Genomic DNA, 14,563 nt, shown 5'->3' on the forward strand with positions numbered 1-14,563 from the left:
ATAACTGTGTAGGTATAAAAAAATTAATCCAATTATTTGAAAAATATGTATATGTCACTTTTGTACTTTATTATTTTATAATAATTCAATGTATTTATTATTGTTGTTTTACCTAGCTTTTTTAATTTAATTTAATGATACACAAATACAATTTAATACAATAATTTTGACCATACCAATAATTAATCCCACACATAAGTTTTCCTAGTAGTCTCTAAATAAATAAAGCACATTTAAAGAAAAAAAACATTTTAAAGAAAAAAAAAATTAGTGAAGATAAATATGGCTTCCGAATAAAACTGAACAAAACATTAATTTATTTATAAAGAATCGAATCTGTAGCAATCGAAAAATCGAACTCATACATTATTGGGTTGTGATGTTCTGATGCCTTCCCTACAGGTAAATATTTTTTTACTTTGCTCTGACTTCTATGATTTTTAGCATATTTAGCCACAGATAATGCTGGCTAAAATAAATTGGTCACAGTCTGACAAACTTTTTTGTGCGTGTAACAGGGGATCAACTGGCGATTATAATGTTGCTTGGTTATCAAAATGACCTACGAAGTGGAAAAAAATAACGATTTTGTTTTTCAGTATATAAAATATTATTTCTATTATCTGAATTGAATTAAATTATCTAAATATTATTTCAATTTAATTAATTAAATATCTTAACAAAAAAATATTAAGTAAGGGCTAGTTCACACACGGCCTGATATGGCGGCTGAGACCTGCTGTACACAATATTAGCGGATTTTGTTTACATTTAGGTTGGATCGATATGATCGTCATCATCAACACCAAGTCTGGCAGTCGGTTAGCGGTAAAACTTGAATTAACCTAATGTGACAAGATCTTAACTTACATATTGTTTCCATGGAAACCGTTTAGTAAACAAATAGCGTGTCTCGTTCCATAACAAAATAATCATATTACGTTGCAGTCGAATCGTATAATACGTTAACTTACATAGCGCCTAATAAATAAATTAAACCCGCGTTCTGTTTAACACAGATAAAGGTGGACTTTGACATAAAACAAGCTTCAGGCGGATACTGGTGTAAATTATTTGTAACTTGTTTATGAAATATCAAAACACAAACGATGTTGGCTTTTTTACACTACGACTAACTGTCTATTTTCCATGCTGCATGTATACAACAACAGCTATGACTATTGTGACTACGACATTTAAACAGAATGTTTGGGTGGGCCACGTTGTACCATGTGTAATTTTGTTTAATTTTAACAGAGTTCCGGAATGGTTATCTAAATTATGAGCAATGGACGACGAGATAGATCCAAATGTTATAAAAGCTACTCAAATATCATTAGGAAAGTATGTTAAGCGTCCACCGTTGAGTGATAAGTTATTAAGAAAGCCGCCCTTTAGGTTCTTGCATGACATTGTGACATCGGTAAGTATTGATTAAATTACTTAGGTACGTGATAAAATTCGCTTGTTCAACTCCGGTGCCAAATAACTATTCCTACCTTCATTAAAATATAAGTACACCATAGTTTAAAAAGACTTTAAAACATAAATGTTTGGGTTCAGTTTGGTAGGCATGTAGACCATGTACTCCATTTTTATGGTAGAATTTATCGATTACAACCAGGTTTTATTTAAGAATCTATTCTCAGTATTAGTATTAAACCTAACCGAAGAGTTCAGGCGGTGTTCAATTAAATTTGTTATAGGTATTGAAGAGTAAAGGATTTTTTAATGGTTTGTTTGACGAAAACGAACTCAACTCGGATAATGTAAAAGATCGAGAGAGTAAAATATTATTTCTTAACAAAGTTATATCCGTTGTAAGTGAGTATATATTTGTATTATGTTGTATGCATTTCATATAGTGTTTGTGCCAATTATGTAACCAAATTAATTAAAACTGGACCAATAATAAAACTCCCCAAACGTCCTACAGGTTTAACAACAGGTCAACCATTATCAGTGAAACCATCAAAAGTAGTAGCTGGACAAGAAGCGACAAAAACTAATGAATTATTACAATGCATTGCACAGGCTTTAGACAAAAACCTCTCCTCAGACGAAGCAGTAAAGCAATTCAAATCGGGTACAAAAATATCTCCAAGTACTGAAAATAAAAACAAAAAAGATTCTGTAAAGCCTGTGAAAAGAAATACTGAAACAAAGAAATTAACATCCAGAAGCAGTGAAAAATTGGTATCCAAGGAGAAAGATGGGCAAACTCTTAATAAGCCGAAGCAAAAAGAAAGTATTACACATAAAAAAGAATCACCTCCCAAGAAAACTTTGTCTAAGATTGTCAATAAGAAGCAGCCAGAAAAACCAAAGCAGGAAGTTAAACAAAATGATAATATTGAATTAAAGAATAAATTACAAGTAAACAAAAGCTTTACTGCAAATAACGTTCTAAACGAAGATAACGAACGGAACACATCGGCTAATGAAACTACAGAACAAAATAAAATATTGCTTGATGAAGATAATATTCCTCTGGATATAAAATCAAGTTCAAACGAGAACATTTTACAATCAGATATAAAAATACAGGATGATTTATCCAACAACACAACGAGTAAAGAAGGAAATCAAGAGGAGGAGGTTAATGTTCATGCTTCAAAACCGAATTCAGCTGAAAAATATTTATTGAAAGATTTAAATCCTATTAAAATTGAGGAAGAAATGAAAGAAGAACAAAATTCTGTAGATAATCTTATAACAAAAACAGATAAAGATGAAACAAAAGTAGATTTTGAGGAAAACAAGAAGAAAACTGCTCATGATGGTAAATCCGCTGGTGTTGCTGAAATGTTTAAGGAAGGAATGGAAGAAAATCCACTTCCCAGTGATAGAAAGGATATAAGTAATTCAACTATAATCAGACCATCAAGCGTAAGACCGTCTTCTTCAAGACCAGGGGCTCCACGACTTAGAGATAAAAGTGATAATATAATGAGTGATACTGAAAATATTATTGTGGGCAAAGTTAATATTATTAGCGAAAATACATTACAGGAGGAGGTTAGTACATATAATAACTTACGGTAAGGTAAAACTGTATTACTTATTATATTTCTGTTAAAAAGTAAATCATGAAACGATTTTTAAAGGAGGAGGATACGAGTATTATTGTTGAAAATCAAATGACCGAAGAATTACATGGAATTGTGGAGAATCAGGAAAGTAACAGTTTAGTTAGTAACCAAAATAGTCACTTGGTTCAACAAATATTAGATTCACAGAAGGAATTCACGCAAATATCTGGAAAAACTGAAATCGTAAGTTTATTTATATTTATTTTAAATCTCAACATGTTTGCTTAAATACGACTTAGATACGATAATACACGCACAAACAGATGTTCAACGTATATTTAAGACTAAGCCAATGGTTCTAGTAGACTAGTTACTTTAAGGATCGACGAATTGTGTTTGGCGATTGTATCGATGCTGTATCGCGTCTTTAGAGACTTGCTCCTTTCGTGTCCTTATCAAAATCGCGCAATGTATATTCTGGACCAAACTGCTAGTCCGCTCTGAAGTTGGTTCGACCAGGCGTAATCATACAATTTTCTATGGCAACGCGATTCATTTCTATATTCAGAGTGGACTAGCAGTTTTACGCGGACTATACCTGCATCGTGTTTTCGCGTTTAAAATCGTCAATCGCAGATGCCATTATGTATATTATGTATATGTACACATACATGACAATGAGTCATGTTTTAAGATGTAAATAAATGTACAAAAAAGGCGCTATTTGTTTTTAACAGAGTTGTTTCTTTTATTTCAACACAGATTTGGTATACTTAAATGAAATATAGGTACTTACAGAGTACGTCGATAACTTGAAAATACACGTTATCTAAAACATGTTGTTGTTTAAGGAATGGCAATTTGGAGCACATAAAACACAGGATGTTTTCATACAAGAAATGGAGCAATTGCGGTTTAGTGTACAAGCTCTATCTCGTATAGCTAATCCTCTGGGGAAATTATTGGATCATATTCAGGAGGATGTCGAAGTAATGCGTCAAGAATTACAGCAATGGACTATAATATATGAAGAAACGTCTAAGGATTTATTAAAGCAGAAAACGTTAGTATAACAATCCTTATAACTGGTTTTATGTAGCTGCAACCCTTTTAGACTTACAACTGATGGAGATAGATGTCCGATGCTGATTGGCGAAGAAGGGAACAGTTAGTTGTCTTTAACATGTATATAATAATACTCTATGGTTGTCTTACACCCTTACACGTCCTTAAACCAATATAATCAGTCTTAACCAATTTTGTCTGCCAAAATTTGAGACAATTTTTGCCTACCTATTCTAGCAAGTTTTGAAATAAATTAAACTTATCGAAGAAGGTTTGGGTCGTACTAACAGCATCGATTTACGGACCTATAACGCATTGAACAACCCCAAATTGAAATTGACACTATCTCAACAGAAAAACTTTTTAATTAATAATATGTAAATAAAAACGCAAAAGGCTTTTTTATTTATTAGCTTTTTTATTTAGTACTTTATCAATAATCGGGTCCGATGCCTTAAAAGATAAGGAATGTATAATTCTCATACCCTGTTTCAATTAATAAGATTTTAGTACTTCGTAAATAAAAAACATAAACGTTATTTTATTCATTTTTAGTGCAAATGAAGAATCCTTAGTACCTTTTCATACAAAACTGAAACAATTGACAACGGACATAAAAGAAAAGCAAGAAAAAATAACTGATCTCAAAGTTTCAATTCACAAGAATGCTGCAAGAATTGAAAAGTTGTTAGCAAATGGAATGGTGCAATAAAGTGTAGGACCTAATTATTTTTATCTTTTTATTGTAATTAATTTAACATAATAAATATTATTTAACATCGTTATTCATTTTTTATTACATATTCTTTACATGGCATACCTATTAAAAGTTTAAAGTTTGAAATAAAGAAAAATACGTAATTTTATATGTTTACTTGTGACTAAATTAACAAACATAGGTATACATGATATTATTCTATTATTATTTTATACATGTGTATGGAAGATGGTGGAACTCTTTATATCTATGTAATAACAACTTACAGCACTGTTGCTGCGCTCTGCGTTGCTCTGATTTGAAGGGTGTGGTAAGGAAGACTTTCAGAGGCAACGTAGTTCGCAAGGATAGGAGTGCGTATGTGGCTAAATTTAGCTAGGACTTAATTACCATTTAGAGGACTATATACTCGTTTACTCTCTTTACATTATAATTTTTATTATTTTCTAATTTTTAAACATAGACTGCAAATAATCAGCAAAGTGCCAATCGAACTGGCATATGGAGGGTTCCGTACCACCATAAAATTTTTAAGGCTTATTTATATATTTTTAAAAAAGTATTTTAGTACCTATTTGTTATTATAAGTACCTAAATGCGTAGTTATTACGATTTAATAGATAAACCAAAAACACCTTTATGTTAATATTATTATTTAAATTTTATTATTCTTGTTATATTGGTCATAATACGGCTTAAGTGTTACATAAATTAATATTTAGAAAATTTTAATATTGTTATATTGATACCTCTTACGTGGTGGACTTTAATATGAGTTCACGAGAATTTTCTATTCGCTGATAAATTTTCAGCGACTTCTTTTCAGTGATTTTTATTTTCTTCCTCTAAATGAACATATCAACCACTGCTTTTTGATTTGGTAGAGGATTAGCAACTCCCTAGGATTAGAGGCCAGCGTCCGGACCACCCCTCCCTTAGACTGCTAATAATATATATACATACAAGCTCAAAAACCAATACACTTCAGCCGGGTAAATAATATCGATACCGGTATAAGGGTAATTAATTCGCAAACTAGCCAAAGTTTTATATAGCATTTTCACCCCCTTGAAACTAGCTGCCGGCGCCCATGATTAATTTGTTCAAATAAAAAAAAATGGGTATATAATAGTTTATAAAAGTTTATTATATCATAAAATATAGCAGATTTTTACGCTGTTAATTGTTTACTTACAAAAATTTTAAAATAATTTCAACTTTCATGCAAGAAGACTAAAACACTTGATTCAAGGGCGTCAAATACTGGAATGAAAAAAAAATATAGCTGCCATAATGTTTTAGTTTTTAGTATGACTAAAATAATTCAATATTGTTATTTATTGTTATCACACATATAATACCATATGTAATTATCTATTTTACTTACATTGTTATTGTTGTGTGTAATTGTAGCCATTGGTAGTCTGTGGTTGTTATTTTTCATAAATTTGTACATGTACTGAGGCTTTGTTGTTCATAATAAAAAGGAATAATGGGGAGCTTGGATAAAGGTGTCCTAACAGGATTTATTTGTCGATTATGTTCTGAAATGCATCGTGTTGTTCTTCATATATATGGAGAGGAAGGCATACGTTTATGTATATCTGAGAAAATCAATAGATATCTTTCAATTAACGTAAGTTTATCTTCTACTTTCAACATTAGGTAGTATATAGTAAAGTGTTCTGTGCATTCGTAAGATGTGTTATTCAATTATTTTTTGCATTGCAGGTGTCACGTTCAGATCCGTTGCCCAAAACGATTTGTAAAAAATGCTTAGAACGATTGGAAAATCAGCATAGATTAGTAATGCGTATAGAACACGCAGCAAATATGCTGAAGGGGCAAAGAAGAGCAAGGGTGGGTCGTGGGTGCTATGTTAGTCTTTGTGATACATCTAATAGCCATTCAAATCGCTCTGTAGATGAATAGTTTTGTATGTAGATAATCTAGTTAAAAATCGCTTTGCATGGTTTGTTTGTTAAATATAAGATAGATTATTGAAAATATGAAAGTATAGTAAAAAAGACAAGTCAAGTGCACTATGAAGTACCCTACCCATATATTGTGTTGCATGCAAATATTTATGACAAATCCCTGTTGAAAATTTTCGTGAATAAACAACAAACTCACAATTTAATTGATATGATCAACTGAAACTTCAGTTATAATGTAGTGGTTAGATCTCTGCTTCAATCAGGGAGGTCTGAGGTTTTAATACATATTTATAGTAATTAATTGTTACATTATTTTCTGCAAAAAAAATCGAGGGTGTCTGTGATTCGAGTCTACTAATCCACAAATTGACAGTCTGGCGGACTAAAGCCTAAACCCCTCTCACCCTGAAAGGAGACCTGTATCTAGTAGTGAGATAGTAATGTGTTGGCAATGTGTATAACTTGACCAACAAATTTTATTCATATAATTAGCAATAGTAATACTATTAAACTTTGTAGTACATAGCTGAATATTGCTTGATAAACCTTAGATTTTTTGGGTTTTTCTTTTTCCACTAATCTGCACTGGCTTTTTCAGTTGTGGGGAGAGAGCTCTGCCCAACAGTAGAACGTGTGGGTTGCAGCTGCTTGTTCATGAGTGTTAATGACTTGGTGATGTTGCAGTGGCACTAACAGAACGAGCTAAATGCTGTAATGTTACTACGCTTGGACTAAAAACAGTGGTTTGTACAGTTGTATATTTAAATTGTTTTCATATATATTATTATTCACTTTAAATAAAAATTTGTTTGTAAACTTGATTTGTAATTCTTTAAAACACTTGTCTATTTATTGTAACTTAATATGCGAATCTAGCATTAATAAGCATATAGGATATAAGAGCTAAGATATGATGTTGCAACAGCATAAAAAATGATAATAATGATGTATGATTGATCTATAAAGTCAATAAATACTAGTTGTGTTCATTATGTGTTACTTATGATAAATATACCTGCATATCTGATGGTAATATATTGTATCAGTAAGACATGCTAACCACAAGTATTATAATTTTTTTAACAAAAAATACAACCGACTTCTATGTCACTACAAAGTAAAAAATAATTGAAATAAATGTTGGTTTAGTACATATTTTTACCCGACTGCCAAGGAAGGGTTATGTTTTTCGCGCGTATCTTGTATGTTTGTCTTTCTTTATTTGATCCGATCTAACAAACGGCTGGATGAATTTCAACAGTTAAGGTGTCATTATATTTGTCTCAATGACCCGAGTGTCCTTAGATAGGTGTTAGTAAAAAAAAAAACAAAATGGCGGATTTTTGGCGCGAAATAGTAACACATTTAAAAAAATAAGTTAACCGAACCTATCGAGTAGGGTACCAAATGAAAGGAAATTAAACGGAGAATATAAAAAAATATTTGTATATATATAAAACAGCAAGATGACTGACTGACTGAGTAACTAAATGACTTTTTCATTTTTCAGAAATCAACGTAAAGCCTAAACCAATGACCTTACAGTTCTGAAATTTTGCACACAGGTTCTCTATATAGTGTGAATAAGTACTAAGAAAGGCCTTTTGGAAATTCTACCCTTAAGAGAGTAAAATAGGGGAAAACAGTTTTTTTGAAATCCTTTAATTTTGAAGCAACTACTATAAAATTTTGTATTTGGCTTTCTGGATAGGAACAAAGACACATTTATTTACCCCCCTCCGAAAAATCAACCTCGTAGAGGGTAAAATAAGGGTTAAAAGTTCATTTGAATAATCGTCAATTTTGAAGCAAACACTATGAAATTTTGTATCAGGCTTGTTGGATAATAATAATGAAATACTACCTCTAACGAGGAAAAATAATGACCGAAACTTTGATTTACTGAATTTATATATTTAATAGACCGTAAATGGTGGTTTTTTTTGCGAAATAGTAACACGTTTTTAAAAAAGTTAACCAAACCTATCGAGTAGGGTGTCAAAAAAAAGATAAAGATAAAGATAATTTATTTGCTTTGAACAGTAAGAAAAGATGTTACATACAATATGAATAGCCTTTTATTCAGCGTTTTCAACCATGCAAATTGAATTAAATTAAATCAAATTATATTATATAAAATTAAATGAAACCAATTTAAATTAACTATACAACCTACATTAAATTAAATGGTTTGAAATTCTACTTCAGCCTTTTTGGTGCAGTCGGGTTTTTGATTTTTTTAATTAATTACTTGTTGAAGTAGGCGCTCATATTAGACACGCTGTTTACATCGTTATCCAACGAAATATATTGAGTGCTGACTTCAGAAATATGTACTAAACCAACATTTATTTCAATTATTTTTTACTTTGTAGTGACATAGAAGTCGGTTGTATCTTTTGTTAAATTTTTTTTTTTTGTAAGTATGTAAGGTGTGTTGGGGTAAGAACGGACGGAATTTTGGCCAATTGAAAGGATGTTCTAAAACCTTGATTTTCTCGATATTATTTGTATATGAATCTCTGAAATGTGGCGCAAACGGTTCTTTATGAAACGTGGATTAGCTTTAAATTTCGTTTGTTCATTTAAATTAAACCGTTTTTGAGTTATACGTACGTAAAAATAAGTCTTAATTTTTTTGGGCCATTATGAAAAAAATAACTTTGGGGGTAAGTTCGGATGGTCCTTTAAACGCAGTTCTATTGCTTAGAGAATAAGGTGTATAAAAATATTTATCCGAACATTAACGCTCAGAAAGATGTGCAAAAATGAGTTATATACAAGTTTGCATAAAAGTGTTCTAATATTATTATTATTTTTTTTACATATTGGCATCCGATCTTGCCCCAGATGCATATTTTTTTACATTTTGTGATTCTCAAACTTTGTCTTGCTAATAGTACATTACAATACGAGGACGAAAAATTTTTTTCTGACAAGTGTGAGTTTGCAGGCCGAGCCGCAGGCGAGGACTGCAATCACACGAGTCAGAAAAACATTTTTCGTCCGCGTGTTGTATAAAATTTTATATTACGGGGTCGGAAATGGGGGTTTTGCGCACGCGAAGCGTGCGTAAAACGTCCATTTACGCACGCCGTGATATAAAATTAATTATCCCCATTTGAGGGAAAGATCGAATGGATGCGATTTTTGCTATTTGCTGTTGAGAAAGTATGTAGGTGGAATGTATGTGTGAAGTATCATAAGATATTATTTTAAATATAAGTAGAATTGCACAAAAAATAGTGCACAGCTGAATATAGTATTTATTTTGGAATGTATAAGTGGAATGTATAATTGAAGTAATAAAAGTGAGTCAGTTCACTTGATGTTCATAAATAAAAGTAATAAGTATTAAGAAATAAATCAACTTTATTAAATCACAAATCCAGTTAGATGAAAGTTATCTAATAAGTTATTAACTTAATAGGTAACTATATATACTATATAACTTACAAACAATAAAAACTCTATAGACTTTCATAAAAACTTGAATTTTATAATTAATAGGAATCACATTTGGTATCACTTTGTACTTTAAGTCGGTATACTTAAACATTACGGCTAAATAGCTACTTACTCGTAGTATCACTCGTGAGATCATAATAGAAATACTCTGGCGAACAAAATATACACAAACAATTAAGGCAAGACATTTTCTTATATACTTAAATACGGAAAGATATCTAGTTACTACCTAGTATCAGTATCTTAATTGAAATATCTTAAATAGAAATAAAAAAAATTAAAAGTAAATTGCATCATCATCGTCCATGATGGTATACTTTGCTGGATTTTCTTGAATTTGTAGTAGTCTTATTTCTTTAACTATGTTTATATCAGGTACAAAATCTCGATCTTCAATTTTTGGAATATTAAAAAATACGTCCGTTTTCTTTTTAATGGTCTTATAGAAGGATATAGTGTAGAGTTTTGGGTTTAAATTATTGATAGCCTCAATGACACCGGCATAATATCTCCAAACTTTTTTAAAATACCTAACTAGAACTGTATCTCCAATTTCGTATGTTATCGAACCAGCGTTATACTCATCCTCTTCATGGTAGCTGCCGTCAGTTTCAGTTTTATGTTTCTGGTTTGTTTCAAGTTTGGGTTGTTTTAAGGTAAATAGATCATAGTCTTTTTCAATTGGTTGTAAGTTTAACGATCCGTGAATTTTATAAAAAGCCTGATTTTCAGGTCTCAGTTTAATGGAAGACAAAATAGTGACTTTATCGTTTTTATTTTCACAGCCCTGTTCTTCTATATTACCGTGTTTTTCTGGGATCTTGTCACAATCGATTGGGTCTATTTCGGTGAACATATCACAGTCAAATAATTCCACATCATATAAGTCAGAATCACTGTGAACGCTCATTAGAAGGCTTTCATCTGTCGTATCAATACTAGAAGTTCTCTTTCGTTTTATAACACTTTTTTTTGTGCCTGTATTTTGAGTAGATGTTATATTCTTGTCCTTTCGCGATTTACGCTTTCTTGTTGTGGTTCCTTTTTTGATCGTCCTTTGAACTTTTGAATCTGTCAAATTTATTTTATCATCCTTCTCACTTCTCACTCTTATATCCTTAATTTCATTATTATTCTTTCCATCATCCAAAGTTATATTTTCTTTATCAGATTTGGTTTTCTTTCCTATACCTTTTCCTTTTGCTGTTATATATTGTTTTCTATTTGTCTGATCTGTCAAAGTTTGTGAAGGGTTTGTAGGTTTTTGTTGATTCCTTTTTTTCTGTATTCCCGATGGTCCAGGTTTAGCAGGATCTTCATTTTGTTTCCTAGGTTGAGGTTGTTTTCTTTTTATCTTCTGTTTGGTTTTCTGAGCTTCTTTTTCTTTGTTTTGTGCTATTTCGTTCTGTTTTTGCAGGAAAGATTTTGTAATCACTTCTCCACCTTTTGCGACACGTTTTAATTTAGTAGCAATCTTGTTGTTAGTGTTTGCAGGTTGTTGTGCAATTTGTTTTAAAAGTAAATCTTCAAAGGAAATGTGGTCTTGGTTTTCAGGGTTCAATGCAGATGAATTTTTGTTTGCAAGATTGGGGTTGTTAAAATTAAAAACTGGGTCAGATCTGTCATTAAAAATTATTGTCTTGTTCACTGCCTCTAAACATAAATGCTTCAGGAGTTTAGGTTGTCTGAGATGATTTTGAAATATATGTTTTTGCCATCGTATGTAAGCATTTGGGTCGAATTTTTCTTTGGATATTACAGAAGCATTAAATGGAAAAATACCACCTTTCTTAAAACCATTTTTTATTACTTCTGGCTTTACTTGTTGCCATGCGTCTGCGAACATTTTGGCAAAATATTGTTTTCGTAACTTAATACCAACGTTTTGCCGCTGCCATTTCACAAGGTTTTTATCCCAAGTATTCTTGAAGGACTTAAAGACGGCCAAGTCAAGCGGTTGTAAAAGGTGGGACGTATGTGGTGGAAGCTTAAGGATGGTTATGTTGTGTTTCACTGCCAATTCTACTACTTTGTCGTCAACATGACTAACATGTCCATCATACAGTAACAAGACCGGTCTATCATCACCCAAATTGGGAATGACAACGTTTAACATGTAGTTGAAGAAAATTTCACTTTCCATCCACCCGCGCTTACTTGAGGCATAAGTAAGCTGAAAGTCATAGCCTACGTTCTCCACCATCCACTGTTGATATAAGTATTTTCCCTTGTACACTATCAAGGGGTCTAATTTCTCACCTGCTGCATTCACAGTGGTGAGAACAGTTATATTCTCTTTGGCGCTTCCGTAAGTGGTCCGCGTGCAAGCTGCTCCTTTGGCGCCTACAACTTTTGTCCTCGTAGGGTCTAGACATAACGAGGTTTCGTCCAAGTTCCATACGCGCTTTGGATCATCTGTTAGATTTAATTCAAGCAGGGTCTGTTCCAACAGTTTAAAATACTCATTGATAATAAAAGGATCGGTCATTTTCTTCCTGAGGTATTCTACAGGTTGCGGCTTTTTAATGGACAAATTATGTCTCCGACAAAATGCGATAAACCAGTCCGCTCCCGGTCTTCCATTATTAAAAGGGCAATTTAAGCAATTTTTATTTATAAATTCTTGGGCAATGTCCAAAACTTCTTCTCGAGACAATCCCCATCCCCATTTTTCGAGAACACGAAGAGAGTTGGCGAGTCTGTCTTCATGTTCTTTTGGAATTGCTGTTGCCCTGCCGAGTGTACTGCTTATCTTTCTCGTCTTGTTTAGGACTCTGTCACTAAGAGTGGATGATGGAATACCGTACTCTCGTGAAGCAGCAGCGTACGTAAGTTTTTTATCTTTTATTTTTTGTGCAACTATCTCCAGGTCTTCTTGTGTGTATGACATAGCTCGCGTGGTTTTTCTAGTGTAATTTCGCGGCATCTACAAGTAAGTACATATTTTATAATGATGTAAATCTGCCAATTTATAGGTTAGAAGATTAATTAAAACAACAGTTATGTTGTTTGTCTTATATCTACATGTAGTTGTTAGAAAAAGCGTATTAAAAAACAATACTTGTTTTGTATCTTCAAGACTAATTTGTAGACGTAGTTTTAATCAATTCTAGTATAATAATAGTAAAAATATAATAATTATTGTACTATAATTTAATAATTATTGTGCTATAACATGTAATAATAAAAAAAAATTCAAACAGTTTTCTCAAGACGGCAGAATAAGAATAAAATATATCTGAAGAAATAAAGTTAAAACATTTTACGAACAAAATAATCAAGAAATAAAAGTTTGACAACCAATGCTTTCGATTTATACGGGCGAAGATCATGCGATCTTTACCCGTGAGGGGTAACACCGGATATCAAGTAATAGTGATCAGAGGATTATATTAATCAGATCAATATGAGGTTTGGTACTAAAAACTTATTATTCAGACGAAATATCAATGAAACCAGCTATATTTTCCAGAAATTATTCTAGTTAAAGTTCAAGGGAAAGATCGGATATGAGAAAAAAGGACAAAAATTACCTTGATTTTTTAAATTCTCCAACACTCGCGTTCAGTTCATTCGAGCGACGGACGGGAACTGCGGGGCGCGGAAACACAATATGGCGTCATGCACAATGTTGCCTACATTAAAAAATACGCTCGCATTTGGGAACAATTTGAGTCATACGGTCTTAACCCCTTTCCGGACTTACCCCAACAGACCTTACCCACCATAACCTGACAATCTTTTTGTACGGTGGTGACAGAATAAGTATTATGTCAAATTATAGAGTACTTCATCTGATTCCTTGTAGCCCAAAACATTTTTGAACAGGAGTTCTTTAGATCTGATTCTTTAAAAAATGTAAGCTGAAATCAATTTGTCCATACAATATACTACATTATGCATTTTGTATGAGTTTTTGAGTAAACCAAAACTAGATAATGCAAGATTTATTTAAAGAATTATTGTCATTAATTACTATAACAAAAATCATAGTCAGCTCACTTCTATGCCACAGAACTGTTATTAGCTGTTGGGTGTTCAATTATACATTACCAATATTCAGCTTGTCAGATTATAGGGGTGTCATAATCATAATAGAAAGGGTCCGATACTGTGGGTCTACTGTATAGCTTTTTGGTATATATTTTTATTTTTGCATATACATTAGCAATATACCCTAGTATCTAGGGCTTAGATGGTAGACAATATTTTCCTAGTTGTAGATTATGTATGTAAATAGTTATATTATATTACAATAAAACCCATTTATTTTAGGTGTAATTAAGTTGGTTATTAAATAATTGATTTATGTATTGTATCGTAAATAGCTTAAGTATGTTAAG

General features: G+C 31.9%; 2 protein-coding genes across 3 annotated transcripts; one reads left to right on the forward strand and one right to left on the reverse strand.

Annotated features, from left to right (window-relative positions):
- Window positions 1-895: 895 nt before the first annotated feature.
- IFT54 (intraflagellar transport 54) lies at window positions 896-4,882 on the forward strand. 2 transcript variants are annotated; one of them, XM_073073742.1, is made up of 7 exons: window positions 896-1,065; window positions 1,258-1,423; window positions 1,707-1,824; window positions 1,937-3,018; window positions 3,108-3,275; window positions 3,884-4,095; window positions 4,653-4,882. In XM_073073742.1, exons 2-7 carry the CDS (start codon window positions 1,289-1,291, stop codon window positions 4,807-4,809), a joined length of 1,872 nt encoding a protein of 623 aa, XP_072929843.1. In that variant the 5' UTR covers window positions 896-1,065; window positions 1,258-1,288; the 3' UTR covers window positions 4,810-4,882. The 2 variants fall into 2 exon arrangements, with proteins under 2 accessions (XP_072929843.1, XP_072929842.1); XM_073073741.1 differs by having other exon boundaries at window positions 1,061-1,183.
- Window positions 4,883-10,393: 5,511 nt separating this feature from the next.
- On the reverse strand, window positions 10,394-13,273 carry LOC140742499 (uncharacterized). Its single transcript, XM_073073396.1, has one exon. The coding sequence runs from the start codon at window positions 13,144-13,146 to the stop codon at window positions 10,498-10,500; it is 2,649 nt and encodes an 882-aa protein (XP_072929497.1). The 5' UTR covers window positions 13,147-13,273; the 3' UTR covers window positions 10,394-10,497.
- Window positions 13,274-14,563: the final 1,290 nt, after the last annotated feature.

Source organism: Epargyreus clarus, unplaced genomic scaffold (genome assembly GCF_041222505.1).
Source record: "Epargyreus clarus isolate Ecla_fem2 unplaced genomic scaffold, WU_Ecla_fem_2.2 ptg000006l, whole genome shotgun sequence".
Taxonomy (NCBI): Eukaryota; Metazoa; Arthropoda; class Insecta; order Lepidoptera; family Hesperiidae; genus Epargyreus; species Epargyreus clarus.